General features: G+C 40.3%; 1 protein-coding gene across 1 annotated transcript in view; it reads left to right on the top strand.

The window, feature by feature from the left end:
- Positions 1-25,307, top strand: part of kdm6ba (lysine (K)-specific demethylase 6B, a) — an 84,211-nt gene extending 58,904 nt beyond the window's left edge. The window contains 23 exon segments of the mRNA XM_056760899.1: positions 3,246-3,317; positions 10,274-10,380; positions 11,687-11,779; positions 12,182-12,305; positions 12,486-12,581; positions 12,670-12,880; positions 13,066-13,144; positions 13,147-13,298; positions 13,620-13,784; positions 14,222-14,722; positions 14,981-18,039; positions 18,133-18,259; positions 18,570-18,675; positions 18,774-18,979; positions 19,446-19,537; positions 19,618-19,689; positions 19,804-19,952; positions 21,680-21,794; positions 21,878-22,065; positions 22,179-22,320; positions 22,399-22,525; positions 23,308-23,478; positions 23,566-25,307. Coding sequence (XP_056616877.1) covers positions 12,187-12,305; positions 12,486-12,581; positions 12,670-12,880; positions 13,066-13,144; positions 13,147-13,298; positions 13,620-13,784; positions 14,222-14,722; positions 14,981-18,039; positions 18,133-18,259; positions 18,570-18,675; positions 18,774-18,979; positions 19,446-19,537; positions 19,618-19,689; positions 19,804-19,952; positions 21,680-21,794; positions 21,878-22,065; positions 22,179-22,320; positions 22,399-22,525; positions 23,308-23,478; positions 23,566-23,592 — 5,904 coding nt within the window. The 5' untranslated portion in view covers positions 3,246-3,317; positions 10,274-10,380; positions 11,687-11,779; positions 12,182-12,186 and the 3' untranslated portion in view covers positions 23,593-25,307.
- The last annotated feature ends 2,615 nt before the right edge of the window (positions 25,308-27,922 follow it).

The following is a 27,922-nucleotide window of genomic DNA, read 5'->3' as shown; positions in this document are numbered from 1 at the left end:
CTCTCTTCTATTTGACACCTGCACAGTTGATGCGCTGATGGAGAATACATTTCAGGCCTAAACAATAGGTGGCGCTCAACTGCTATTCAGGCTTCGGCTAATGACAAGAAGAAAAGCTTAAAGCAAAGGAAGAGAAAAGATACTGGGTTTACCCTATTCTTGAGAAGAGGCAATGGCACCTGGTGTTAGAATCCAGGAATTAAAGCTGTACCATGGTCGTTTTCACGTCTGGGGTTTAAATAGTTACCAAATGGCATTTGCATTGCAGCTGTACTATTTAAACAGTTGTAAAACATGTGTACACTTGACTTGATGTTTGTTTACATGTGCCTGTGCTTTCTATCTACAAGCAAATTTGTTTAGTTATTGTATATAAAGTAAAATAAAAAAAAGAAATTAGAAGAAACTGATGGTATTTGATGACTTTTACTGATACCGCCAATATATTTGCAATATCCCATACTACAACATTACATGTGAATTGTATTCATATGAAAGATTATATATATTTGCTTATACTTTTATATTTGAATGCCACCTCAAATCATGCTACGGAACTAATTTTTTGTCCGGGTTTTTGTAGTAGCTGTGACTTTTTTCGAAAAGTTCTGTCTGTTCTGACAGCAACGACATTAACAAATCGACATCCATTCTCTCACAACAGTGACGTAAAATGCTCGATTCTAATTGGATGGTCCATTTCTTCGCTTTGCGAATCGGGAAAGATTCGTTGCACTAGACAGAAAAAAAAACTTTGCATTTTCGACGTGCAGATATTCGCGGTCTATATGAAAGGCTTCATAAGAATCATTGTTTTTGTTCTAGAACGTTATTGCGACGAACATTCGCACCAAATATACGCGGGCAGTCTGAATGGCCTTTTAACTGCGTAACTGAGTGGTTGGGTGTGGAAAAGATCACAGGTCATCACACCCCAGTCACATCAGTGGTCATATCACTTCCCCTTCTGTTCATTTCAGTGTTCAGATTTCCACCATACACACATAAACATGGTCATAGTGCTGTATAGCAGAGATACATTGATGAAGTTAGTCGCAATGTGACATTTTGCAAAAGATACAAAATGAATAGTAGTTTGTTTCCTGTATCCCAAAGTAAGGAATTGCACATCTGCTACTCTTGATGCCAGTTTTGGTAGGCGTTATGCTCAGAGCAGCTCACATCCTGTGTGTGTATGATATTTCCTTCCGCTGCTGTCCAATAAGCCTGGTTCCCGTGACACACACCCGTGGTTTTGGCCGGCCTGTTGTGTCTCGCTGCCACTGATGTAACCTTGCTAAATTTAACGTGGTGATCACACACACGCACACAGCGTCTGTTCGCAGTTGCATGGACATACCATGCTGTCCTCACACTTTGTCAAGAAACATCCTGACTCACAGATGGCACATGCCAAAGGTTTCTATAAAACTTTACATTCGTGAGATTGTCGAAGATGAAATGCCTGTACTGACTAGTTTTGCAGTAACACTTTAATGTGTAACGAAGAAGGAATTACTGCAGAACTTATTGGTAATTCCTCATTAATACTGACATCTGCTCTATTAACTACTTAGGAAGATGTGTTAACTTATCAGTATAGAGAAGCATTTTATAATTTTGTTAAGGGACAGTTAATTAAATCAATAGCTTTCGAATTCACTCATTCTTCCTTAAGAACTACTATTAGTTATCTACTAATTCAGATTCTACATAAATAACTATGACGTAACTACTAATAAACAGTCATATACACAACTGACCATCACAATAATCAAGCAGTGGACATTTCTTCGGTCACACTTCAGTATAGGGGGCAGTTCTCGCTATTAACAAACCAATAACTACGACTTTTTCCCCAATAAACTCTTAATTTCTTGCATATTAATAGTTAGTAAGGTAGTTGTTAGATTTTGGTATTAATGTATAGAGAATTACTACATAATTCTGAGAGAATTACTTAGAACCTGGAACAGTATTCTAAAGTGGAAAAGTAGGGAACCCATTGAATTATGTGTGTCCATACTTTTCCACTTTAGAATACTTTTCCAGGTTCTAAAGAATGAGGAATGAGTTAGTTTTGAAAGCTACTGATTTGTTAACTGTTACTTAACAAAATTATAAAATACTACTCCATACTGATAAGTTTACACATCGTCCTTAGTAGTTAATAGAGCAGATGTCAGTATTTAGTACTCAGTTACACAATAAGTAAGAAACAGTATTCTAAACTGTTACCAGTTTGGGTTCCCTTTAGTTTATAATATTACAATGGCCAGTCCACTGTCTGTAGATCTTTCTATATGAATTAAGTTTGTTCTCAGCATACCTCTATTCATCCTGCTATATCCACTGCTATGTTCTCCAATTCATTTTAGCATCATATTCCAGTCTAAACTACTCTATTATGTTCTTGTTTTAACTGGTAATTTGTTATCTGTTGTTTTTAGTGTCCACTGGGCTTCGCTCATGGTATTACGCTCTTGATTGCGTCACTGGGTTGACCGAGGAGAGGGAGTCTTAAGAACAGCGTGTTTTACGTATTATATTTTGAATATTGTATTCAGAATTATGTATAGTTGGGAGGAGGAACTGTCGTCCCGGGTGGCTGAACGAGTAGGACAGTCACGAGTCCGCCTTAAATGGGGAAGCAGGCGGAGTCGCGCCTGTTTGCGCTGTCAGGGAATTCCGGTGCCGTGCGCTTACGTCAGACGCGAAGGCGGCACAGTGGAGAGGAGAATGAGCGGTATCGCGCGCAGCCGGAGCTGTGTGTCCCTTTAAAAAAACAGCGCCGCTCATCACAACTCGATCCCTGCTTGAACTCAGACACAGAGCTCCGTGCTCTCTCTACACACAGAGAAGACCATCCTAACGACATTACATATTACCAACACGCCCTCTAAAAAGACAGAGAACACACTTTTGATGATTTAAGGAAACAAACGGGTCTGCGGATTATTTTTGCTTTGATTTGGACGAGTCGGACTCGTATATTTCTCTGAATGCATCGGATAAGTTGCAGTTGATCTGGCTCACCATATTCTCTGGTACTTAAAGGAACTTCACAGCCACATTCGCGTTTATGTTTTGTTGCCATGTTGCGTTGACGCACTCTTGTTACATTTTTTTCCGAGAGCGTTTATAACAAAAGTGTTATAATTAAATAATTTCTTTCGTTGACACATCGGACGTCTCGAATCAGATGTAAGGGAAACTAAAAGACGTCCTCGTTTGTTCTCCAACAGATCCTGTCTAACTTTTGGAAGCAAAGGCTGGAGACACAATCGGATCTCGCAGAACGAGTTTTACTACTAAAGGTAAGCGAACTGTTAAGTATTAAAACCGATCAGTATTACTCCTTTGCCAAACTCGTAAGTAGTTTATACTTGTTAACACTGTTTCTTATGTTTACTCTGTTTGTGTGAATGAATGTGTTGTAGTAAAGGGTGACCGGAAGATCAGTCCTCATTCCCACGCATGTTAACTCTTTACTGTCGGACCCTTGCCTTACAAATAAATGTTCTTCTATTGAACTAAAATGTTTAAAACAAATCTAAACACAGTGTAGACATTTAACCGGTGTTTGACGATGTACAATGTATTTGTCTCTATAGGGGTTTAAAGGCAGACTTTGTTTCTAGGTGTTCATTATTTTAGACTCTACCCCACGTGTGTTAGGAGGAAGGGGGTTGGGTTTGCAGTGTAAACTGCCCCGCTCGGCCCGGCCCACTGAGCCCTGCCTACACATGTCAAACAAAGAATAGTGAACCACGTTGTGTATAAACGCTACTTTTTAAATGTTACCAGATGTAAACGTTGGTCAGACGGACGTCTTTTCGTCACGTCCTGTTGCGCTACGTTATGTTGTTTGGTATGTCTGTGCTTATATTTATGCATGTGTGCGTGTTGGCAACTCGATCCGCTGCTCTTTGTTTGACACGGGAGGGCAGGGCTCCACTGCGGGGACGGGGCGAGCCGGGCAGTCTCATAAAGTTGAATGGATCGTTTCAGTCTGCACTTACTGAACTAAATGCGACTGTCTGAAAGGAAATCATTTGCATCGTTTTCTACTATAACATGCCCGCGGCCCTGCCTGGGGGTGGGGTGTTTTTCTCTCGGTAAATACATATTCCGACGCGGTTTAGGGAACATACCGGGGAAATTTCTCTACGACATGGACAGGATTTTTTGCTATAAGGTTAATTGTACGTCATCGACGGCGATTAAAAATTAAAATGGTTTGGGGTGGATGTGGCACTTTGCATTTTATGATCAGTCATAAACACCAGTGGAAGTAAATACAAGGCTTTATATAATGGGCTGGGAGATCCCTTTGAAGTTCGACTTCCGATCAATTAGCACGAGTGACATAAAAAACAGAGAGGCTACTTTTGTTTTCCTTTGAAGTTAAGCGTTATAAATAGTCAGAGAGTAATCCGATGCAGATCAGCGGTTGCTCTAAATGTGACGTCAGCTCGCTTTATTGGGACGACATAAGGCGCATCAAAGCTAGTAAAAAGCCACAAGAAATTATTCTATTAAGCATAGAATTATAATAAAATTATAGATCTCTTAAATTGAATTGTGGAATTTTTAAATTCTGAAGTTTGCGTTGTCTTCTTTCTGTTAGGGTTAGTAAATATTTTGAGTGATGGAACAACTGTCATCCTACAGTTTGTATTTGATAAGGGGAGGAATACATGTGTATCATGTAGGTCAGTGGGCTTGTTGGAGTGCTTAATCAATGTATCCTTATCATGTTAACCATTTGAGGGTGATTGTGACATTGACAATGAGCCAGGTTTGCGTGAGTGTAGTTTTGTTGGTTTTTAAAATGGGTAAATGATAAAAAGATCTCGCAGGCTGTGAAATACTCCTCATTCATTCCACCCAGCATATCAGTTGTGGGAGTGTCTCTGTATGACCTTGAAGTAAGGTGACAAACTATTGTTGTGACAGGAGAAAGAAGGAAGTTAAGTACACCCGTTCACTAAAGAAAGTGTGCGAGTTCGTGTTGGGGTGTCTTTTTTGTTTTAGTTGACTATTACCTATAAACAACATATAAGAAATTGAGTTTCATATTGTTTCTGATTAAGAACCCCCCCCCCCCGACTGTCTTTGTCAAATTGCCAGTTTGTGTTATTATCTCACATTTTGTCCGAAAACCAAAGTGAAGGGAAAAGAGAGAGTGCGTAAAAGAAAGGGAGGGGTAGTGAAATTTGAGTAGGAGGGGTTGAAAGGAATAGAATAGGGGAGAGAGAGTTGTGGAAAACAAAAAACATTAGTCATGTTTCGGTGAGTCAGGTTTTTTTTGGATGGAGTGAGCGGCCAGGATGTAAGACACAGTTCGCTGACATGCGTCATAACTTGAGGGGGAGACATGACTGAGGTGGGATTGTTTTCCTTTGTCATAAGCTGCTAAACAGACACACTTGGTCTCATTCTCGCTCTTTCTCTCATTAAAACCAAATGTATTCATGATCAATAATCCCTATTTTAAATGTTTAAAATCCATAACCGGACATGTTTTCAAACAAGGTTTCTCACCATCTACATCCCTGTCCAACTTTCTGGGCGTCAGACATTAGTATTTCCGTATGCTGCAACAGCAACCAGTTGCTATGGCAACCAATATCCAGCTTGTTTGTGATTTTTTTTTTTTTACTCGCAATTTCTAAGCGTGTGCATTTTTTCTTGTGTCTAAAGCACTGGTTTCTGGGAAACGACAAGTACGCATGTAGGAGGGGGCTTTTGGGGGCTTACAAGACACAAACAAACAAGACGAGAAAGAAAGAGAGTGCGAGAGTGAGAGAGATGTTCCAGGGTTTGACTGTTCTAGAAATGAAAATGTTTTGATGACTTCAGAGAGAAGTCATTCCTGGTACTTAGCATTGAGGATGAAAGGCCTATTTCCTGACATTTCAAGATGACATTTCGGCACATTTGTACAGACTGTGAAACTGAGTGTGTTTAAAGTTTGCTCACAGATGGCTGTGTGACACACTCCAGACTTTCATGTCTAGCAGTCGTTCGCACACTGAGTCACTGCCAGTCACACACAACACTCTTCTTTTTGCCATTTGGGTTGTGTGTGTGTGTGTAACATGTTGGCGCAACAGTAACTTTTCTGTTCCTTAAAAGTTTTAGTTCTCAGAAGATCCGTTACACAATACAGAAGTGACAATAATACAGAAACAACGCAGTCAGAACATAAGAAACATTAACATTTTGAGTTTCAAAAGGAAGTAGGAGTCCTTGTGTTCAGATGATGGGCCATTCATAAATACTAAATGAAAACTATGTTCCACAGGAAGTTACATCATTCCCCTGAAGTCCTTTTAAGACACTCTCTCCCTCATCTTTGTTGAGGCCCACTTCCTGTTGCTCTGACAAAAACTTCCTGTCTTATCATAGCCTCCCTTAATGACTTCTGCAAAAAAATCACAAAAGCTGCTATTTTGCCCAGTTGATATGACGATTCAGTCAAAGATGTCACAGTATCAGAAATATGAGACTTCTGTTGACATAGTAACATTATTACTACCTGTTTAAATATGTAAAGCATGTAATTTAAGATGTGACACAGATCCCAAGGTAAGCTTATTATTCTAGTATGAGTAACATCGTTGTCAGTAATAGCCTCCATCTCATTCAGGGCATTGACTAAGCATGTTTTTCCAGTAGTGCTCACCACAGTGACAGCACCTGATGCTTTTATTTACTATTAACAGGACATTGCCACTAAGAGAAACCTGATGCTTTTCTAGGTAACTTTAGAGTACACTCATACTGTGACTGTGACCGAATTCATGATTCAAATCTTATTCATAGGACTGCTGTACTTGGCATCACTTTTTGTTGAATGATGGTATTTATTCTAGCCTTATGTTACGACGCTATTAACCACAAAACAGGAGAACCGTGTTGAAGTAGGTTGAGGGGTGTTATATTGTAAACGTCTCTGCACAGGAGTGTACAAGATTTGTGGAAGACTTACGATATTAAGAAAGCGTAATGAGGATGGTTGTGAAAGTTTGTTGTCATGTTAGTCTTTAGAATATTGGTGCGAAGGAGAGTTTTCCAAAAAGCTATATGCAGCCATCTGGTTCTGCAGCAGGGACTCAAGCAAGCGTTGAGCGTGTCCTGAGCTGAACTCCCTCTCTGGATAGAATGTACACTGTGCTGCACGTGGGTGTGTGTTTGTATGGAGGCTACAAGTGCGGGCTTGGAAAGCAGAGATGCCATGATGATGACGACAGCCTAGCTTTTATGGCAGGGAACAGACGCAATCCAAATGTGACGTTGTGTTTCCTTGTGCTCGTGTATGCGTGTGATCGTTATCAGAGTTGGGTTATGTAATTGCCAAATGTGTACCCTCACCCACAGCCCCTTCCGCCGGCCCCCTTTGATCACTGATGATTAACAGCTCTACCATTTCCTTGCTACTCTCAAATCTGTTTTCCCCTCTCACACATTCCATCCTTACACTGGTATTCCTTGATTCCATTCAATCACTTTCCCTTCCACATGCTTATACAATCGGCTGTGTTGGCTTTTGTGTCGTTTTATGGTAGTATAATTGATGGAATAGCTGGTGGGACATTGTTCTCATAGGGGGAAATGACATCACTCACATGACCCACAGCCCTATTTCGGAGCTTGAGATCTGATTTAGGAATAGCCTCCATATTCCCCATACTGATATCATCCACCATTCATTCATAACCAGTGTCCTGTTCACCTCTTAGGGCCGTTAACCTCCAACCAGCTTTATGCTTGGTTAAAGCTGTAATTTCCTGCACGTTAGTTGGAGACGCCCACAGACTTAGTGCTCATCTGGTTTGGTATTTTCACATCCTGATCTGGTAAGTGTGACGACCATGCCAGTGACTGGAATCCTTTTTTTATGTTTGTTTTCAGGGGGATTTTTGTTAACCTGAGGGGCAACACGGAGGTGAATAGGGGACTTTCTAATTGTGATGTCACTGCCGTATGTTCCTGAATCAAATTATTTAAAATAATCATAACCACACTGCAACCACATGTTCATTATAATTATCAACATCACCCCATGCCAGCTTTGATAAAAACGATGAGTTTCGGATTCCCCGGTTTAGTAAAACGGCGAAAAAAACCCTCTGTGAATTTACAGTTCTCCCTGTTCGCACATTGAAAGCAACACATCGTGGTGGAGATCGATGACGGCACACTTTAAAATTTTTCCGATGTTGTCACTATGGTGGGCGTCCCTAATCACCTGACCGTAAAGAGAGTGCGTGAGATGTGGGTGGAGTCTGGAGTGCGGGGTAAGCCCTTTCCATGGTTGACTAATGGGAGTTCCCCAGTTATACACGTGTACAAGTGCATGCGTTTCGATGAGATTCTCTTTCAATAAAGGTTTCATCCGAAATCCGTTAAATCAGTTTCGAGATGTTATCTTATTCACATGACTAGAAATACCTGTGAATAGAAATTCTTAACTTGTTCTTGTAAAAATGAGGCTGGAGTGATATGAATAAGATTTAGTTTCAATGTGTTTTTTTGTGAATGCACTATGCACAGATGTCTGTTGTGACGTGATATTCAGGCCCATTTTTACGTAGAAACCTCTTCACGATAACTCATCATTATGTGTGAGAGACAGTGCCACTGTTATCCTGCTTACCAACCCAGATGTCAATCGAGAGCATTTTTTTTCCTTAACATTTTTGTTACTATCTAAGACAATTTAATATAAATTAGTGGTGGGCATAGATTAATTTTTTTAATCTAGATTAATCTAGATTAATTCCAAAATTAATCTAGATTAATCTAGATTAAAATGGCTCATTTGAATTCTGCCGAAGGCATTCAGAATATGTGTGCTACCCAAATAATGACTAAAAGTAAGTCTTTGAGAACGGTTTTCTCAAGCCAGGTGGCGCATTAGACCAGGGGCTCATGTCCTGTTTCCAAAATGCATCACAAACTGCTTGAGAAAGCTGTTCTACTATGATAATTGGTGATGAAAATTAAATTATGTTCAATAAGATGAACTTGTGTTTACTTCCGCATTAGCTAAGGGATGATTTGCGTTTAGGTGGTACTTGAGACTGGAAGAGCTCCTACAGTACATTTACATTTAGTCATTTAGCAGACGCTTTTATCCAAAGCGACTTACAAAGAGTGAGGGAGCAACAAGCGATATGTCATACAGGAGCCATAATACATTAGATCTCAATACAAAGTTACTGGTTTCAACTAAAGCTAGACCACTACCTGTTGAGAGAAAGTTTTTTTTTTAAACCAATTCCGCATTGCACAAGGTGCAAACAACCTTAGTCTTGTCGATGTTTCTATTGGGAAGCTTCTTAAAAATTAATATTCCCTGAAGCAAACGCGGCGGCGTCATAGCTGCATCCATGTTAGCACGTCACGTTTGATTCGGTAATTTCACAGTAACGTGTTGTTGTGTTCAGACCAAACGCGAATGGCGTGTCAAGCGCGAGTGATTTATATGTTAATGCAAAGAGGCAATAGACCTACTTGCTGCGCGAATCGCGCGAATGAAGCCCTGGTTATGAGATGATGAGGAGGCTTCTGCTTCCGCGAATGACGCGAATCACGCAAGTTGAAAAATCTCGTTCTCGCCCCGTACAGTGCAGTTAAGCTGGTATACATCCGCGCTAAAATATCAAGGTGAAAGTCATCATAGCTTGCGTAGTATAGACCCAGCTCCCAACCCAACTTTGAGAATAGATTAACGGCGACATTTTTTTTATCGCGCAATAAGAGTCTCACTGCGTTAACGCCGTTAACGGCCCACCACTAATATAAATACATGACTGTTATATTAAGCATTATTATAAATGTATATTTTCTAATGGATCCAATAGCACCATGGTTACATGTGGTTTCTTAATGACAGGCCTGAAAATAACTTGTACATCCAAAATAGGTTCTACTTGACACGGTGTGCTTAAAATACATGGACTGTGCTGATGAAAGTTACAGTGTCTTCCATGCTGTGCAGATGATATATCTCAAACTAATGGGCTCACTAGGTGGCAGTTCTAACTGTAATTCTATACTAAAAAACAATTGTTTAAGTCAACTGATTCGACATTTTTGACATCATGTCTGTCAGTTTAGTGATGGCATGCCTGCAAGACCTAATTGTATTTACTCCCCTGTGCTAATGCTAATGGTAGAAATAAAAACATAAAAGCAATTTGTAAAAGTAGAGCTCTCAAATTCAAAGCACTGGTCTTTATATCTGTTTCTCTTTGTACAGTGATCCACGACCTCGTCAAGCGAGTCAGGCGAGATGACTAAATGTGCTGGTGCTAAACCTTAACTCTTCAAAAGTTCAAGAGGTGCAGCTAGATGTTTATTTGACAGGCAAGTGTACATCTGAATGTGTGTGTTTGCAAAATTGATTGCATATATATCACAGGCTTAAAAAACCTGACAATGCAACTGCAGTGTCATATTTATTTTGATCCCCACTACAAGCTAAATCTGGAGTTCCTGAAATATCATAGAAACCTTTTAATAGTGTGCCAGAAAAAGTGGGTGGGCTAGTGTGCTAGGCTCAAAATACACAAACATATCCACAGGCTGCTGCTGTTTCATAAAACTTGCTGAGAAATAAATGGATAATGCCACACACTTGCTCTGTCTAATCGGTCTTAAAAATGTACCTTTTGAATAATTATTTTCTCGCAGTCAAACTAACAGCTTAACTTTAAAGAATACGAAACTATTTTTCGTTTACAGTCTAGGAACAACCTATCAGGTTATACTGCATTTTATTGATGCCAAGATATTGCATATGTGGCCTGTTGTGTTGCATAATGAATGCGTGTGTTGTTTTATAGAAAGATAAAGCTTTTGTTTGCCTCTTCATGCACTTCTGCCAAGTCCATAATTAGAGTGTTGGGCATCTTTTCTTTATGCATACATATGTGTGTGCCAAGCAATTTCAGTCGTGTGTGTGTACGTGCATCCAGTGTGCCATCAAAATGCGTGGGAAGCTTTGTGTGTTTGCATGTGTGGGTGTGCAACATGAGCACAGCCGGTCTTCTCACTTGGAGTCTCCCAAAAGGACACTTTAATTTTAGATCTGTCTGTCTTTTCCTTAATCTATCCCTCCATCCTGTTTAGGCCTTCTGCTGCCAGCTCCAGCCCCCACTCGTTGATTCTTTCTCCGTCTCTTCCTCTCTCCATCACGGCTGGCCTAATGAGATTAACCTCAGTGTCTTTCTTGTCATAAACACAACACACACTCGTACACGCAAGTAATCAAACTCAACCAACACAAGTACACACACTCCTTTATGTACACATGCAAACAGGCACTGCTGGCCTGACTCCAGGGCCCCACTCATCCCTCCCTCTGTTTGCTCTTTCCCTCTGCCAAGAGGCCCCAGGAAGGGTTATAATGACCTCAGTGTACTCACCCCATAGGTAAACTCCCACAGGCCCATCTGTGCACACTTCTCTCCCATTAGAAACAGAAGAGTACTGCCCCCTAGAGATAGTCCATGGTACTGAAATTCTAGAATGTTTCTTTGTTTGTGGCTGCCTTCAGGCCAAACAGTCATGAAGCATAGAAAGGACGTTTTTGCCCCGGCTGTGTTAAATGGATTGAACTGTATATTTGGGCCTCACCCTCAAGCCGCATCTCTTTTCTTTTACTTTCTAGTTGGCAGGAGTATCAGTACACAGCTTCTCCATCGTGTTGGTGAGTGGCCCTCACTGTTGTGCAGTGGAGGGCTTCACACTCGCAGCTAGTGTGGTGAGTACCTTCTTAAAAACTGTACACAGTGGTGGCATCTATTGTTTGCTTGGTTTTGGATGAATACGGACATGTGTATAGTTTACATTTTAACCAGTATAGTGTCATTTTATACAGTTGAGTAACATTGATATTATTAATAAGAGATTAGTCGAATGCTCTGGCTTTAAGCCAGACTTTTAAGGGAAAAAATCAGATGAGCATCGAGGTTTTGTTGTTTAATGGTTCAGTGTTACACCTACTTGAATTTCGGGATTTGTTCTGAAGGATTTTCAAAGCATTGCTCAATGTATTAGCTTTGATATTTTGTACTAAACCCAACCAGATGAAATATCCTGTGAGCTTCTAACTAAAATGACTTGGCAGGAATGAGACAATGTTCATTGTTTGTTTATTGACTAGGCTGGATGCATCACACAGCAGAACAGTTTGGTGGGTGCAGCACACGGGACCCCTTTCCTCTGGACGGACTCAACCGGGGACCATGGGCTCCCGTGGGCAGCCGCGCCTGGCCACCTCCGTCCAGGTATTTTTGTGTTCATGGGGTGTGTTTTGTACTGACTGATGCATGTCAGAATAAATGATTTACTAGCTTAGGGATAATTCCAGTACTCAATGGGTTGATAAATACACTTTTCATGCAGTTGTAACTACCACAATAATGAACAAAGAAATAAAATGTTCCTATTTCCCTTTTTCCTTATAGGTGCTTACCTGGTGTCACTCAACACCAGTTTCTCCCTCATCTCCCTCCCAGTCACATGACTGGACTTAACCATCAAAGTAAATTCTCAAACAGTGGGTAAGTTTCTAATGCGTGATTTTTATTTATTACACAAAGCTGTGTCTGGTTGTAAGGAAACGTACTGATGTGTCTTTGTTTTTCCTAGTCTCTTACATCGAGGCGATAAACAAGACCTGTCTCAGCCTTTGTTGCCAGGATTACAAAGGGTACCCCCTGCACCTCCTAGGCCTTGGGAACAACCCAGAACTGGCCAGGGATATGAGCCTTTGCCTAGTGATGACTACAGCCGGCTGCACAATGGCTATAATGCAGGACCACCTGCACACCTGACAGCTCGAGCCAATGAACTACTAAAGGTGGATATTGACAATAAACGTCATTAAGTTTAATGTGCTGTTTTGATGTCAATTATTTGCAGTACATTGTTTTACATGTTTATTGGGGGGAAAACAAAAGCCATTTACTATTTATCAACAATTACAATTTTTTTGTTACACCTTAAGAGTACACTCACAAACCTCTCCTTCCTTCCATCCACAAGTATGGTGCTCCTCAGCATGGTTCTAGGCCCATGCCTCCATTACCTGATCTATGGACTCAACCTCAGACTCCGCAGCAACCTAGGGACCTCACTCTCATGCTGGGCATTTAAAACGACCAGGGCCTCCTCTGGGAGAGCACTCTGTTATTCAGCATGCCCCTACTCCTTTGCACCGACCCGTGGAGGATTCCCCCAGCCCCAACAAAAGAAAAAAGAGCTCTGGGTCTGAGCAGGTTGGCATCATTTTTTAATTATAAGTAGGGTTGTCCCCAAACAAATGTATTGTTTGTTTTACCTTTTTACCAACGTTTAACCTGAGTGGATGAAATTATTGATCAGCCCACATGCATAGAACGCTATGGGAAACATGGGAAGCGTATGCAGGCGTGCACCAAGCGCCAGTTTCAGATTTTCCAGTATCGATATCTATCAAAATATCAATATTTTTGACAACACTAATTAAAAGTATATCGTGTTTATAAGGTCTTATAAACTCAGCATCTTTGAGAACGAAATGTATTGTTCAAGTGTATAAAGAGTCTCTCTTTTAGCAGATGTCTCATCCAGCCATTCAGCGATTACCTGGGCCACCTGTACATTTGAATCAGCAGCCATCCCCTCACTACCCTCCTCACAAACCTGACTTTTGGAACCCATTGCACAAAGTAGAAGCAACCTGTAACCAGTCTGAACGCAAAAGTGGACCCATGGATTTCCAGGTCAGTAATCAGGGCTTAAAGTTTTCCTGCACAGTGCCAGATCTTCGGCTTGCCCTGTTTGACTGAAGAAAAAAATATTTACATTTAAAAATATTACAACTTAAAAAGCTTATTGATATCAGTTCAAGTTCATAAGTTTGCCTTCCAATGGTATGAGAGGAACACGGCTATCATTTGTTTTCTTTTTATAAAGTAGGATTTTTATTATGATGAATTTGGTATGTTAAGATATGTTTTTATATACCATAATTGCATAAAACTAACGCTGCAAAAAGAAGGCTCAGGATTTTTTTGCTCTAACCCCGGAGTAATACTCACAACATTTTCTTTCATCCTGTTCCATAACTTATACATCATCTGTCACTTCTCAATTTTTAGTTTTTTGTTTGACACGTCAGGTCATTTTGCTGGGCTAATTCTCTATTCTATGTTAAAAGGCCAAGCCAGGACTTGAAAGTTTTTCCTATAAACCACCTCCATCTACTATGTCTCCACCTACTATTCCTCCCACAAGAGGCTATGGACAGAACAGAGGTCCTCCTCCACAATCCCACAAGACTCAACCGTCACCACAACATGTGGGATCAGCTTCACACAACCCACCCACCCACCATCCTACCTACTCCTACTCCAACAACAGACCTTCAGGCCAAGGGGAGCCAAAGAGTACTGATCCACAAAGAGGACATTCTGGAGTAAGTTATTTTAAAAGTCAGGTTCCACCACCAACATCATCATCACTGCAGGCAGATAGGGAGCACCCGGCACCCTCACCAGCAAACCACACCACTGTGCCTTACAGTCACCACCAGTTCCAGCCTCACCCCGGGCTGGTTCATTCCACCAGCCCACCGGCCAGCAGCCAAGCCCAGGCCACAGTACCTCAGCACAACCTCCACAAACCCTGGAGGAACCAGGTCAAACATGGACAGCATGCAGTAAGTAAAGCTTCCATTTACTCTTTTATTGAACAAAATCTGCCTTTCCAATGCTCCAAAAGACCTATTTAGGACTTTGATATTATCTGTCTAATATCTGATAATATTTATGTGTTCCTCTAAATAAATCATATCGCAGAATATGGTGTAAAATATTAATATGTTTAGTTGACCTGAAGTCGTTTATACATTTATTTTTATGAGTCACGTAACTATTCTGCAACAAGGGATTCTCAGGTTGTTGCTTACCCTTCGCAGGCACAGAACAGGATTGGTAAGGACTACAAGGGTCCAGTAACCCCCCAACGTGTGAGCCTCCCTCAGGCCTCTGCTCGAGCACCTGTAATTTCCACGAACCTGGAGACTCCCTATCCATCTCGCTCCCTTGAAATGTACAGAAATGGTGAAAGCATTGCTTCAATGAGTTCAGCACCATCTACCACCTGCTCCAACCCTAACGCTTTGAGTTGCTGGAGAGCCACAGATTCTTCAGTGCTAATGTCAAACCCAAACCATTTATCCATGATTAATCCAAGCGTACCATGTCCAAAGTATCAGGATGTCCTCTCTGGTATCGGAACCCAACCACAGCCACACAGAGTGGCACAATCTCAGATTCAGCAATCCACTTTTTCCCACCCACAACAGAATAGACCTAATTACACCCCAGTGTCCTCAGCTTCATCCACCCTAAACTCAGGGCATCAAAGATCAGGAGAGAGCGTCATCACCAGCAATACCTCGAACACTCACCCAAAGGCAGTCAGTTTACCCCTACAACACCTTCAACCTCAAACACATGTAACAGTCAATTCAGCTCTTCAGCCAGTATCGAACTGTTCATACACCACAGTGCCCATCCAAAAGCCTGTCTCGGTTTCTCAGGCATCTTCTGTTCCAGCCTCGGTCCACCAAAGGCCCTGTCTGCAACCTTCTGCCCCAAGCCCTCAGTCCATTGCTGATGCTTTAAGCAAACTTGATGCAGAACTGCAGAGTCACATGCAAGCAGAGAAGAAAAGGAAACAGGAGGAGTTGCGGAAACTGAATGCAGAAAGACAGGAAGTGGAGACAAAGCCACACAATGAATCGGCCATCAAGAGTCTGGAGCGTTTTCTGTCAGGTAGTGTACCTGAGCCTCCACTTCCACGTCTGTCTCCTGCCAATGCACCCTCCTCCATTTCGCCTCCTAGCCAGAATTCCCTTCCCTATCCCTGGTTGAGTCGAGGTGGAATGCCACCACGTCCTACTGGAACTGCAACAACTCTTCTGGAAAGATCCCAACCACCACCTCTCACACCCCAGACTGAATATGCTAGAGAGAAGCAAAGACAGAGAGAGAAGCGGAAAACTGGTGCATCATTCACTGCCCCATCACAGAATTCCAATGACATTCCCATATTCCCCTCTAAACCTGATGTCATCCTCCCCTCTGACAACCAGAGCCACACAAATCAATCCAAATCGGATCCATCCAAAGACACTACCATTTTAAAAGCCTCTCATAATGTTGGAAGTATGGATCATTTGCCCAACCCCCCACCACTGCGAGAGCCACCTAAAATTTATCAGGCTTTCCTCAAGCATGCTCAGTCTTCATGCATATTGGTCAGCACAACTACAAAGGGCCTTCAAAGACATATGCCTAGTACAGGGCTTGGAAGTCTTTGTAGCAGTTCAAACAGCTGCAGCGGTGACTCTGATGGTGCACAATTTGAGGAGGAACCTTCTGAGCTCTTGCCTGATGGATTAGCTAACATTATGAAGATGTTGGATGAGTCCATTAAGAAAGAAGAGGAGTTGTATTCTGGTCAGAGTGGAGAACAAGCTGTACCAGAACATCCGTTTTCTATCAATGTAGCTCCATTAAAGAGTTACTTATGTGCTCCAGACCTCATGCCTGCCATAAAGCAATCTCCGACTGGGGATTATCAGCAGGACAGCCAATCAAGTCCTCCTGTATTGAGCCGGCAAGGTTCACTGGCATCTCCTTGCAGCCGTACTTCCTCACTTGAGGAAGATGATGACGTTCCAAAGGTGATTCCCAAGCCTGCCGCTGCTAGTATGCAGTCCCAAGAAAACAGACTGGCCACATCAGGTACAAACTATCGCCACAGTGACTTGGCTAAGCTGTATGGACTTTCAGAGGCAGAAAAAAGTGAGTGTGAGGATGATGAAGATGCAGACCAAGATGATGAAACTCCATCTTGTTCACCACCTCAGCGGCCACACCTTCATCAAACGGGTGTGAACAGCATGTTTAAAAACCTTGCTTCTGTTCTGGAGAGCCAGAAATACACCCACCGTGGTGGGCCCTTTGGTCGCCCTCCTCCCTCAGCTTTTGTGGGAGTGAAGTACTCCTCCTCTCTTTCTCTGGGACCTGACATTTGTCGTCAACAACAAAGCACTTCCCCGACATCAGGTTCAGTCAGTCATCCACTCTTTAGCAGTCCAAACCAAACATCTGCCAGTAGTTACTCTGATCAACCTCGCCCATTCTCACCCACAGAATGGGCACCAGAGAGGAAGCCAAGTCGGTCAGTCAATTTGGTCAACGATGATGAAACCACAGGAAAGAACGACACTGGAACCTGCAAGGAGTTGGTCAAGTTACTGGAAGAACGACCAAAGCTGACCACCATCTCAGAGGCTTCATTTGCTGAACTTGGTCATAGCTACGAGGTGAACGAACACGTGCTTCCTTCTAAGGACCACTTAAAGGCAGACTTGCAGGAGGTGTGCAAAATCAATAAGGAAAAAGACAGACACAGAGACCGAGAACGAGAAAGGAAACACAAACACAGTAGTATGAAACATGAGGACAGGAAAGAGAGGAGAAAAAAGCACAGGGAAAAGCAAGATGAAGCATCCCTTTCCTCTTCATCATCTTCCAGCTCAAGTCGACGGCACAAGGATGGCAAGGCACACAAGGAAAAGAAGAGTAGGCAGGTGTTAGGTAACCTGGACCTTCAGAGTAAGGAGTTTAGGGAGAAGGAACATGAGAGTGACCGAGACAAGAAGAGATGGAAAGAGGAATGTAGTCACCCCCAGAATGAAGTGGAAGAGTGGGTGCGGAGTGAATACAGTAACAGTGGCTTTTCCACCGATGTCCCATCTGCTTCATCAGCATTATGTTCTGAAGACTTGCAGAAACTTAAGGCACTGACAGATGGACCACCCAAAGAACTGAAAATCCGCCTCATAAAGGTGGAAAGCGGAGACAGGGAGACGTTCATTGCATCAGAGGTGGAGGAGAAGAGGATTCCTCTGGAGGAGATCACCATAAAGAACACAGCTAGTGAAATCATCAGAGCATGCAAGTAAGTCACACTCTATTTCCTGGGTGCAGAATCAGTATGTTGATGGCAGTTGTATCATGTACTATGAAACTCACATAAAACGTTTTGTTCCAGGGGAGCTCGGACCAAGGGGAAGTTTAGGGAATCTTACCTACTACCTGCCTTTTCGGTCAAACCAGTTTTGACCACAGAGCATCCCATCCCTCGAGAGAAACTGAACCCTCCCACTCCGAGTATCTATGTAAGCTTAAGTTCACAACAACACAAGTTCACTGTAGTAACATTCTTAATTTCTCCTGCCCCTTTGGTCGATTACTGTAATGTTAAAGAGGAGAAGTTGGGGTGCATGTATTAAAGGAACAGTACGCAGCATATTTAGTTACTGTTTAGAAACACAGCATTCGTACTTGGCCCCTCCTCACATTAACCACTGTGGCTCATATGTAATGCCTGATAGTGTCAATCCTTGGATGTTTCTGTATATTATAAGAGGGTGATATTCTGTTATTAAAAGCTTATTGTAATTGTGCTTTGTTGCTGTTTCTCTGCAGTTGGAGAGTAAGAGAGATGCATTTTCTCCAGTGCTTCTGCAGTTCTGCACTGATTCTAAGAACCCCATCACTGTCATCAGGGGACTAGCAGGTTCCCTTAGACTGAGTGAGTTAACATATTACGCATAAATGTGATTGATAAATTCAACTGAATAGATACAATCTACTACAAATCTGTTTGTTTGTGATTCTCCCCTTCTATAGATCTGGGCCTGTTTTCCACTAAGTCTTTGGTGGAGGCAAACTCGGAGCATGCGGTGGAAGTGCGGACTCAGGTCCAGCAGCCAGCAGATGAGAACTGGGATCCCAGCGGCACTGGGCAGATCTGGCCCTGTGAGAGCAGCAGGTCACATACAACGATAGCAAAGTACGCTCAATACCAGGCCTCCAGCTTCCAAGAGAGCTTACAGGTATAAGCACAATCGCACAAAAAAAGTTTGAAGGCAATGCATTTTATATAAAAAAATATATTTTATAAACACTTTAAAGTATGGATGCTCATTTCGGTTAATTTCCCTAACCGAGAATCGACACTCGTTATCCGAACATTAATCATTAACTGATAAGATTTTAATATTAAATTGGAATTAAATAATTCCTAAATAGATGTGCCTTCATCTCATTTTGAAGGCATCCTCCAGAGGTCGCACTTGTCTGCGCATGCGACATTTAAATATTTTTTAACTTTAAAAAATAAACATACCTTTTAAACTGTTAACTGATAGTATTAATTGGTCAATTTTTACTATCGGATAACAATTAAACGGTCAATATGAACATCCCTACTTAAGTAATTCTGTTATAAACTTAACAATGGTTTCCAATAACAAATGTACTGTATACCTCATCTCACGACATACTTATTTGACTTTACAGGAAGAGAAGGGCAGTGATGAGGAGGATGATGAAGATGAGAAACCAGCCACTAACTCTGAGAGCACAACCAGTGTCTCTGCTCCCAGCTCCAGGTGAATCATCAACTAATATTATAAAAAAGTAATGCAATAAAGACACATAATTACTTAAAATGGTTTTGTTATATTTACAGTAATACAGACCAGAAAGCTGTTGGAAAAATAATTAAATTTGGCACCAACATCGACCTGTCTGATCCTAAAAGGTATGATCTTCGACACAAACCGTCATGACACTTCTTGTGTATATAACATGTAGCCTTCTGTGGCACCGTATATAGATTGATATTTATTAAATTATGTTTTTCCTGTATTAATAGATGGAAGCCACAGCTTCAGGAACTGCAAAAGCTACCAGCGTTTATGCGTGTGTCCTCCAGTGGGAATATGCTGAGTCATGTTGGCCACACTATTCTTGGAATGAACACAGTACAGCTCTACATGAAGGTTCCTGGATGCCGCACACCAGGTTTGTGTTTGTCTAAGATAACACCACATGGTTCTGGCCAAAACAAATAGAACAAACTTTTTTAAACACTTAATCATCTTGTAGTGTATGTCTGCTCTCCCTTTCTCAAGACAAACTACTCATTGTTTTATTCTAGTAATAGTGTATTAAGCACGTTTGTGGAAAATTATGGCTTGGTCACGGTTAATTTGTGGTTACTGCTTTCACACATAAGTTCTTGTTTTCGTAAAGAGATTTAATGTAAGTTAGCTCTTCAGATGCATATAGGCTGGTGAGAAATGTGTTGATACATTTCATAAACAATTCACGAAACATGCACATAAAGCCATAATATAAATGTAAAACAAATCACTTGCAGAAAAATATAGCAAAATGTAGTTTTGGTTGCAAATGCAACTATTTCAAGGGCAGTCTGGGGCCCTGCAACAATTTTCAAACTTTTAGGGTGCGTTAATATTTGGCATGAACATGCGATCTCGGTGATCCGAACAAGCAGATCGGATCTTCAGACAATCAGGACACAGCGCGTTTACACTTGTCGACATCAAGTGGCTTCCACATCCAGATATCGGATCGGATCTCTATAGTTTCCCACCCATTATTTTAAAAAGCCTGCCATTTACCCCCCCTGTGCGGGGATATTTCGCACAAGACGTATAACGGGGAGGATGAGCATGTTACAGATTTGAAAGACTGGAAAGTATCCGCCGCAGCCATGTTGAAATCGAGGCAGCGGTGGGAAGTAAACCACAGTTAAAACGATTAATGATCTTATATGTGAAAGTATACGCAGAGGACGTTTGTAAAATGACACAAGCTTTTGTGCTTGAGGTGTGTCGGGTTTCACTTGCGCAAATACACACAGACTCTACAACAAATGATGTGTTTAAAAACACTGTTATTCACGTCACAGACACATAAAATAATCGAATAAGTAGGCCATGGTTACTATGATCAAAGCGGCCACTTGCATCATTCTTGTCTATTTAGGTTGGTTCGGCTGAAAAGAGTGACAGCACAGCGTTTCTAAATAGCATGTTTACAATACTATACAATCTTGTTTCTGTGTGTGAATGATATACACGGTGTATTCAGAGCTCCGTTTCAAGCTGCGCGGCGGCTGCTTCTGTCTTCCGGGGACGGACGGGAAAACAGAGAGTATACATACACAGAAGTAGCCTACATTGAAAACAAGCTGGTATAGTGTTGCTATTCGTGTCGGTGACATGAAAATAAACAAATGATGCGTTTAAATCACCACTGGTGTTGTGTATGTGAGTAAAACCCGTTCGTGCCAGTCACAAATAGCCTATGTGATGATAAAGCTGATGTGGTCAAAACATCTCATCTGATTTGACATACATCCTCTGTAGGATGCAAATAATGATACACTGTAATAGTGTATCCACTGTGCAAGAGTGCGTGAGCAAGAGTAAACTTTCCGCTGTATTTGTCATCTGCTCCAAAACCTGACAGGCTTTCTGTGAAGTTGTGCCGGTAAATTTAGATAAGCTGCCTGGATTGCGTTTACATTACACTGAGATCCGATCACAATGCGTCCTTGACTTCCTCTTGATCACAACACGCTGATTGAATAACATTCTGATCAGAAGCGCATTTTACACTTGTCTTTTCAATGTGTATGTGGACAACATTAACCAAATATAAACACAGCGTTTTGTTACCTTGTAGTTCTTTTTTGATGATATCTATGCTTCTGTTAACAGGACATCAGGAAAACAACAACTTCTGTTCTGTGAACATCAATATCGGGCCTGGTGACTGTGAGTGGTTTGCTGTACACAATAACTACTGGACGGCCATCAGTGATTTTTGTGAAAAGTAAGAAATCGTTTCAAATGAGAGCACGTCTATTGTATCAGGCATTGCAAATTGAGACTATATACTTGATCTTTTTTCCTTAGGCATGGAGTGGACTACCTAACAGGATCATGGTGGCCGGTTTTGGATGACCTGTACCGCTCAAATATACCTGTGTACCGGTTCATCCAGAGGCCGGGAGACCTGGTATGGATTAATGCAGGCACTGTACACTGGGTTCAGGCTGTAGGCTGGTGCAACAACATTGCTTGGAACGTGGGACCCCTTAATGGTGAGCAACTTGCACCTATCAACTATCAATCCTGTTTCATCTGGCAATCAAGATCCTTTCACATCAAAATGTGTAAAACTTTTTCTCACTGTGGTTTATCGTCACATTTGTAGCATATCAGTACCAGTTGGCTTTGGAGAGATTTGAGTGGAATAATGTAAAGAATGTGAAGTCCATCGTTCCTATGATTCATGTGTCCTGGAACGTTGCTCGCACTGTCAAAATCAGTGACTCAGACACTTACAAGATGATCAAGTGAGTTAGCAGCACCTTCACAATATATATCACAAAGTAGCATGCACATTTAATAAATGTTTGCTTCCTCCATTTCAGACACTGTCTCCTCCAGTCTATTAAGCACATTCAGATACTGAGAGACCAGCTGGTGGTAGCAGGGAAGAAGATCTCCTACCAGAGTAGAGTGAAGGATGAGCCGGCCTACTACTGTAATGAGTGTGATGTGAGTATTTCCTGTAGCTCAGCGATAAAGAGCATTGCGTTAACAACGCAAGGTTGTGGGTTCGATCCCAGGGGATTGCAAAGACCTATGTATAAATGTATTGGATAATTCAATGTGAGTCGCTTTGGATAAAAGTGTCTGCCAAATGCATAAATGTGAGTAGGCACAAGACTTGAGCATAAAACCCAGTATAGAAAATGTATCAAAGGTCAAATTTAATAATACGACTCTAGGGTAAAGCAGGCATAATGCAGCTTTCATATTCTGCACTGGAATTTGACAGAACCCTTAAAAGGAATAGTTAACCCCCAAATTACCATTTCTTCTGCAGAACACAAAACCTGTTTTGAAGAATGTTGGTGACTCAACATTTGGACCCCTCAGACTTTTCTCAAAATAATCAATATGTTCCACAGAAGAGTCATGTACAGGTTTTAAATGATGTGAAGGTTAATAAATCATGACATTTATTTCCTTTTTGGGTACAGACGGCAAGAGCTTCTCAAAAGCCTTCATGTAGGTTTCCAATGATTCCCTACAAAAAATGATTGTGCTAGCAGAAATATTACGATACAGCAAATTCAGAAATGTCATTAATGTAGAAAAATGCTTTTTAGGTTCAGACGGTGATGAAACGCGGTTAAATGGTCAATGCTAACTAACCCCAAAGCTCGAATTTAAACTTTTAGCTACACCGAACCATTCATTTCAGCAGACATCAGGTACTAATGAAGATTATGGGAGTTTTAATAAGAGCTTGTGGTTTGATTGCTGTTGTGCAGGTGGAGGTGTTTAACCTGCTGTTCGTGACCAGTGAGAATGGCAGTCGAAAGACGTACGTAGTGCACTGTGAGGACTGTGCACGAAAATGCACCACTAACCTCTCTAACATCGTAGTGCTGGAGCAGTACCGCATTGAAGAGCTGATGACCGTGTATGACTCTTTCATCCTGGTGAGTGCATACACACACAATCATGAACAGGGTTTCAACTTCAAACTCAAAATCACAAACTCTATTCTCATTTGTGTGTGTTCTCAGGCCGCCACCTCTCCCAGCTCACGATGAGGACAACTCACCCTTTCCCTCACACAGCCATAACCAAATCTCCTGCTTGCAGGACAAGATTTTTTTGTGAATTTTTTTTTTCCAACCGTAAATTTACTACTACTGCTATTTGTTGAACAGCCAATGGAAAACCAGTTTACTTAGCATTGTTTACAGAACCAATTAGCCAATAAGACGGCCTTGTCTCTGAATGGCTCTAATAGACTTTTATTGGAACATAGTTTGGTGCTCACAGCAGTGGAGTTGATGTGACCATGTCATTTGTGGCATGTGAGTTTTCTTTCATGTTGCTCTTTTTTTGTCTTGAATATTGAAATGCGTAAATGCTCTTTGTACTTTTCGTGGGGTGCTTTTTCCTCTGATAATTTATTATTTTTGAAACTAGAACAGCCTAGATATATACCACATTGGCCTTGTGACTTGTATTTAGTGAAGAGATAAAAATTAATAATACTAATTATAGAGCTATGGACATTTTTCTAAAGCATTAAGAATTAAAAGAAATACAATTGTTCAGAATGCTTCAAAACATACGGGTTTTAAAGACTTTTTAAGTTTTTGTTAGTATGAAATGTTGTGCATTTCTCACCATCAGGACAAACATTTTACGATTACATTTTTAAAATCACTCATCTGCATTTTGTGAGCGCAGAATTGATCAATTTATCAATTTTGTCAGTGAATTGTTTCTCACCTCTATACAGATGTATTTTCTTTTTTGAACTTTCTAAAGAAATATGTACATTTTTTATTTAATTTTTTTCTATTTATTGTTATATAGTATGTTCTCCCTGCATCATTATGGTTATCAGAGATGTATTAAGGGTTTTGATTGTTATTCTCATTTCTGTGTAATGTTTTAAAGGGACTGATATGGTTCTGATATTTTTTGTCTTGGTGCTTTTTTCCCTTTAATTATTTTTATAAAACTATATATTGAATCTCTCAATTGACTGTATGCCCACAAAGATTGTTGAGCACAGATGTGTGAAATTTGAATCAAGTTGTCTTTTTACACAAATGTTTTAAAGACATTTTCTCCACTCACAAGAAAAGAACAGAATCGCTGATACATATTTACATTGTAAGTCTTGCTTTGGACAAAGCAGAAGACTAAAACCAGGGACAATTTTCTTAAGCATTTTCAGATTAGACCTGTCTCTGACTCTTTTTACAATGGTGACTATTATGTTGGTTTTTAATACCTATGTGGCACATTTAGTGGCGCTTCTGTCCTGTTGTAAAGACTGTTCATGCTGACAACAGCAGGCATAATCTTTCGACATACACATTACACATTTGTTGGCAACAGGGGCTGTCATGCCAATATTGAGGCATTTATGGCGTAAATCAAGTTGAACTGTAAATTCTGTGGCATTTTACTGGAATGAGTAATAGTGTGAAAGGGAATTAAGATGCATTATCATTTTGATTTGTATACTGTTTTTACCAAGGTTTAGAGATGTAAGCTTAAAATAATTCATGTATTATCAGGAAAACGGTGGTTTTAATTATGCTATAGATGGTGCTTAGTTCTTTTTGAGCTACTTTCTCCATTTTGTTTTATTTTTTGTTTATGGTTATTTAAAATCTGCACTGTTTTGAAATTCACACACGAAGCAAACTGAGCCAGACATGTCTTAAACACTTTGTGAATTCGTGTGACATTGATATGATTATTCTGAATAATATTAAATGCTTTTGATAAACTTTGATTTTCGTGTTTTTTGTGGATTCATTCAAGTGGACTTTAAATTGACTTGTTGTTTTATTTAAATTGTTATTCTGCTGAATATAAGTAAATCATTTTGTCACTGTCACTAAAGAAACACTATATGTGTGTACACATACACATTGCCAAGAAAAGTTTGATTCTATTACAAGTTAGTCCAGAATATCTGCTGCTTAAGCGTGAAGTCACGCATCACCATATTTGGAAGGTCATATACTGGTTCCTGGTCAAAAAAGCTCAATTAGATGCTATAAGGCAATTAACAAAAATGATAATATGCATTTATGGCGAGCTGTAAAACTTTTAGAAAGCCGCAATCCTAACCTTTATCTTGATAATGAAATCACAAAATGTATTCAAATATTGATGTCAGTGATTCCGTGAGCCTGGTGAATGTAGTGTATACTTTGAGTTAATGCATGTTAACTTAAATATGCAATAAGTAAAGAGTGCTCATAAACAGCCGTTTAAGCTGTTGCCCCACTTGAAATCAATAGATGCTTGCACCCGAATAAGGTAGTCATTACGTCACCACTTGACAGGACGAATAGACCTGTTTCAGTTCTTTTACACTTAAAATGAAGTCTAGCTGATTTAACATTTTTATTAAATTGCAAAGGTTCTCCTGGTTGTTCTGTCATTTGTGTAGTGTTAAAACCTAAAACAGGAAGTGCTTTTGGACCAGTGTTGTTAACATCTTGCAAAATGGCCTATAAAGAGTGAAAAAATGTGCACAAGGTGTTATGTTAGTCTAACTACGTAGACATTCCAAAAATCCGAATATAAATTGCATTTTTTGTTTTCGATGTGTAAATAAACTGCCATAATGCATAGAATACATAAACGTTTATCCCTATATGTTTATCGCATTTTTGCGTCTCTATCCATGTTCCTTTCTGTTCTTCTCTATTGACAAGGGCTCAAAAGCTGCCTGACAAGGCTTATATCTAGAGTATATTTACATTTCTGGTTAGCTTACAAAAACAGACCTTATCGCTAAACTTCGAAATACATTTCGAACAAGACTGAGAACTCCACGCAGTAGCTTTTTATTTATGTGCGATGCAGATCATCCATGTGGGCTTTACCTAACAGTTTAAAAAGATCAAATGTCTTGGTTTAAATGCCTGCTGTTAAGCTGCAAGCGTTTTATCAAGTGAAAGTTTTTCAAATATTTAACTAATACTAATATTTAACTAATATTTAACTTATAAAATTCAAAATCAAACAATCAATGGTCAGGTGTAGCAGAAATGTATGGAAAAAGTTCTGTAAAATGTATTAAAGTTATGGAAACGTTAAGCTTGCTTACCAGTTAGCAGACATTTTTACTCACTTCAGGATCTCCAGTAAAAGACTAAAGAGAGTAATAAAAAATGACATTAGAGGTTGTCACAGAGGTTGATACAGAGGTTAACATTGGACAGACCTGCGGATTTCCTGCTTCCTGTAAGCACAGGAAATTCGGTCAATCCCTCCATCACATTTCTCAGTTTTGATCCATTCAAAGCTAAAACGTTTGTTTAAATAGTCCATCAACTCCATGACGAGAGTTTCTGTGATAAAAAAAATTACAAAATAGCTCTTCTCACAAACTGATGAATTCAAATAAGTTAATACCATGTTTATCCTAAAAAAGAAAAACAATATGCAAAGGCCTCAAATCTTAAAAAACTGACTACAGCAACACCCACGCATCTCAAATACATGTTCACTATAATCAGTCCACTTTTCTCATGACAGAGCCTATAATGATCACTAACAAGTACACAGTTTTAAGTGAAAACGGCTGAAAAGAAAAGCTTTGTCACAACAATGTTTACATACCCAGGCGTTGACTCCAGATTCAACATAACAGTGTGTATCCATCTCCACACTTTTCAAATAAGAGCATATTGTGATATCTTAAGCACCACAATTTCCAAACAAAGTAGGAACTTCCAAATGCTTTATGTTATAACTTTTAAATTAAATTGCATATCTTGAATGCACAACAAGTTGCTTTAGATGAAAGCCGGGCTTCTGCCAAATGATGTACCGTAATGTACTTCTAATCGTGTCAATCCAATTATGACATCTGCATTGAACTGTACATAGACGGTAATAAGCTTGTGTTGTTCTAAGGAACTAAAAAACTAAATAGATTATTTCTCTGCCTTTGGAAGTCCATTCAATGTCAGCATAGCAAAATCATGTAACCTAACAATACATTTGGTTTTGGGTTAATATGCAAAAAAATCTCCCATTAGATGTGTGGATATGTTTTAGCCAACAAGACTGTGTAAAGGTTGGATTTATGTGGCTTACACACCAAAAAGCAAAAGAAAATCATTGATGAAATTTACTTTCACGTTTCGTACAAAATTCCTTGTAAACACATTAAAACGATCCACAAATTCACTGGAAGACATCATCTGGCAATGAGAGGAAAATAGTGCAAATTAGTCAACCATGCATAACTATGTAAAACATCCATGTTACAATAAATCCTACGTTAGGCTTTGCCCGTCTCACCACACTCAATAATTCTTTAAGGGCAGACCAAAGGAGGCAGTTGGTATTATGCAATGTGTTGTATTTAAGACGTGGAAAAAAATG

This window comes from Triplophysa dalaica, chromosome 1, assembly GCF_015846415.1.
Source record: "Triplophysa dalaica isolate WHDGS20190420 chromosome 1, ASM1584641v1, whole genome shotgun sequence".
NCBI lineage: Eukaryota > Metazoa > Chordata > Actinopteri > Cypriniformes > Nemacheilidae > Triplophysa > Triplophysa dalaica.
The sequence above is the reverse complement of the archived record's forward strand: the minus strand, read 5'-3'. Positions and strand labels throughout refer to the sequence as shown.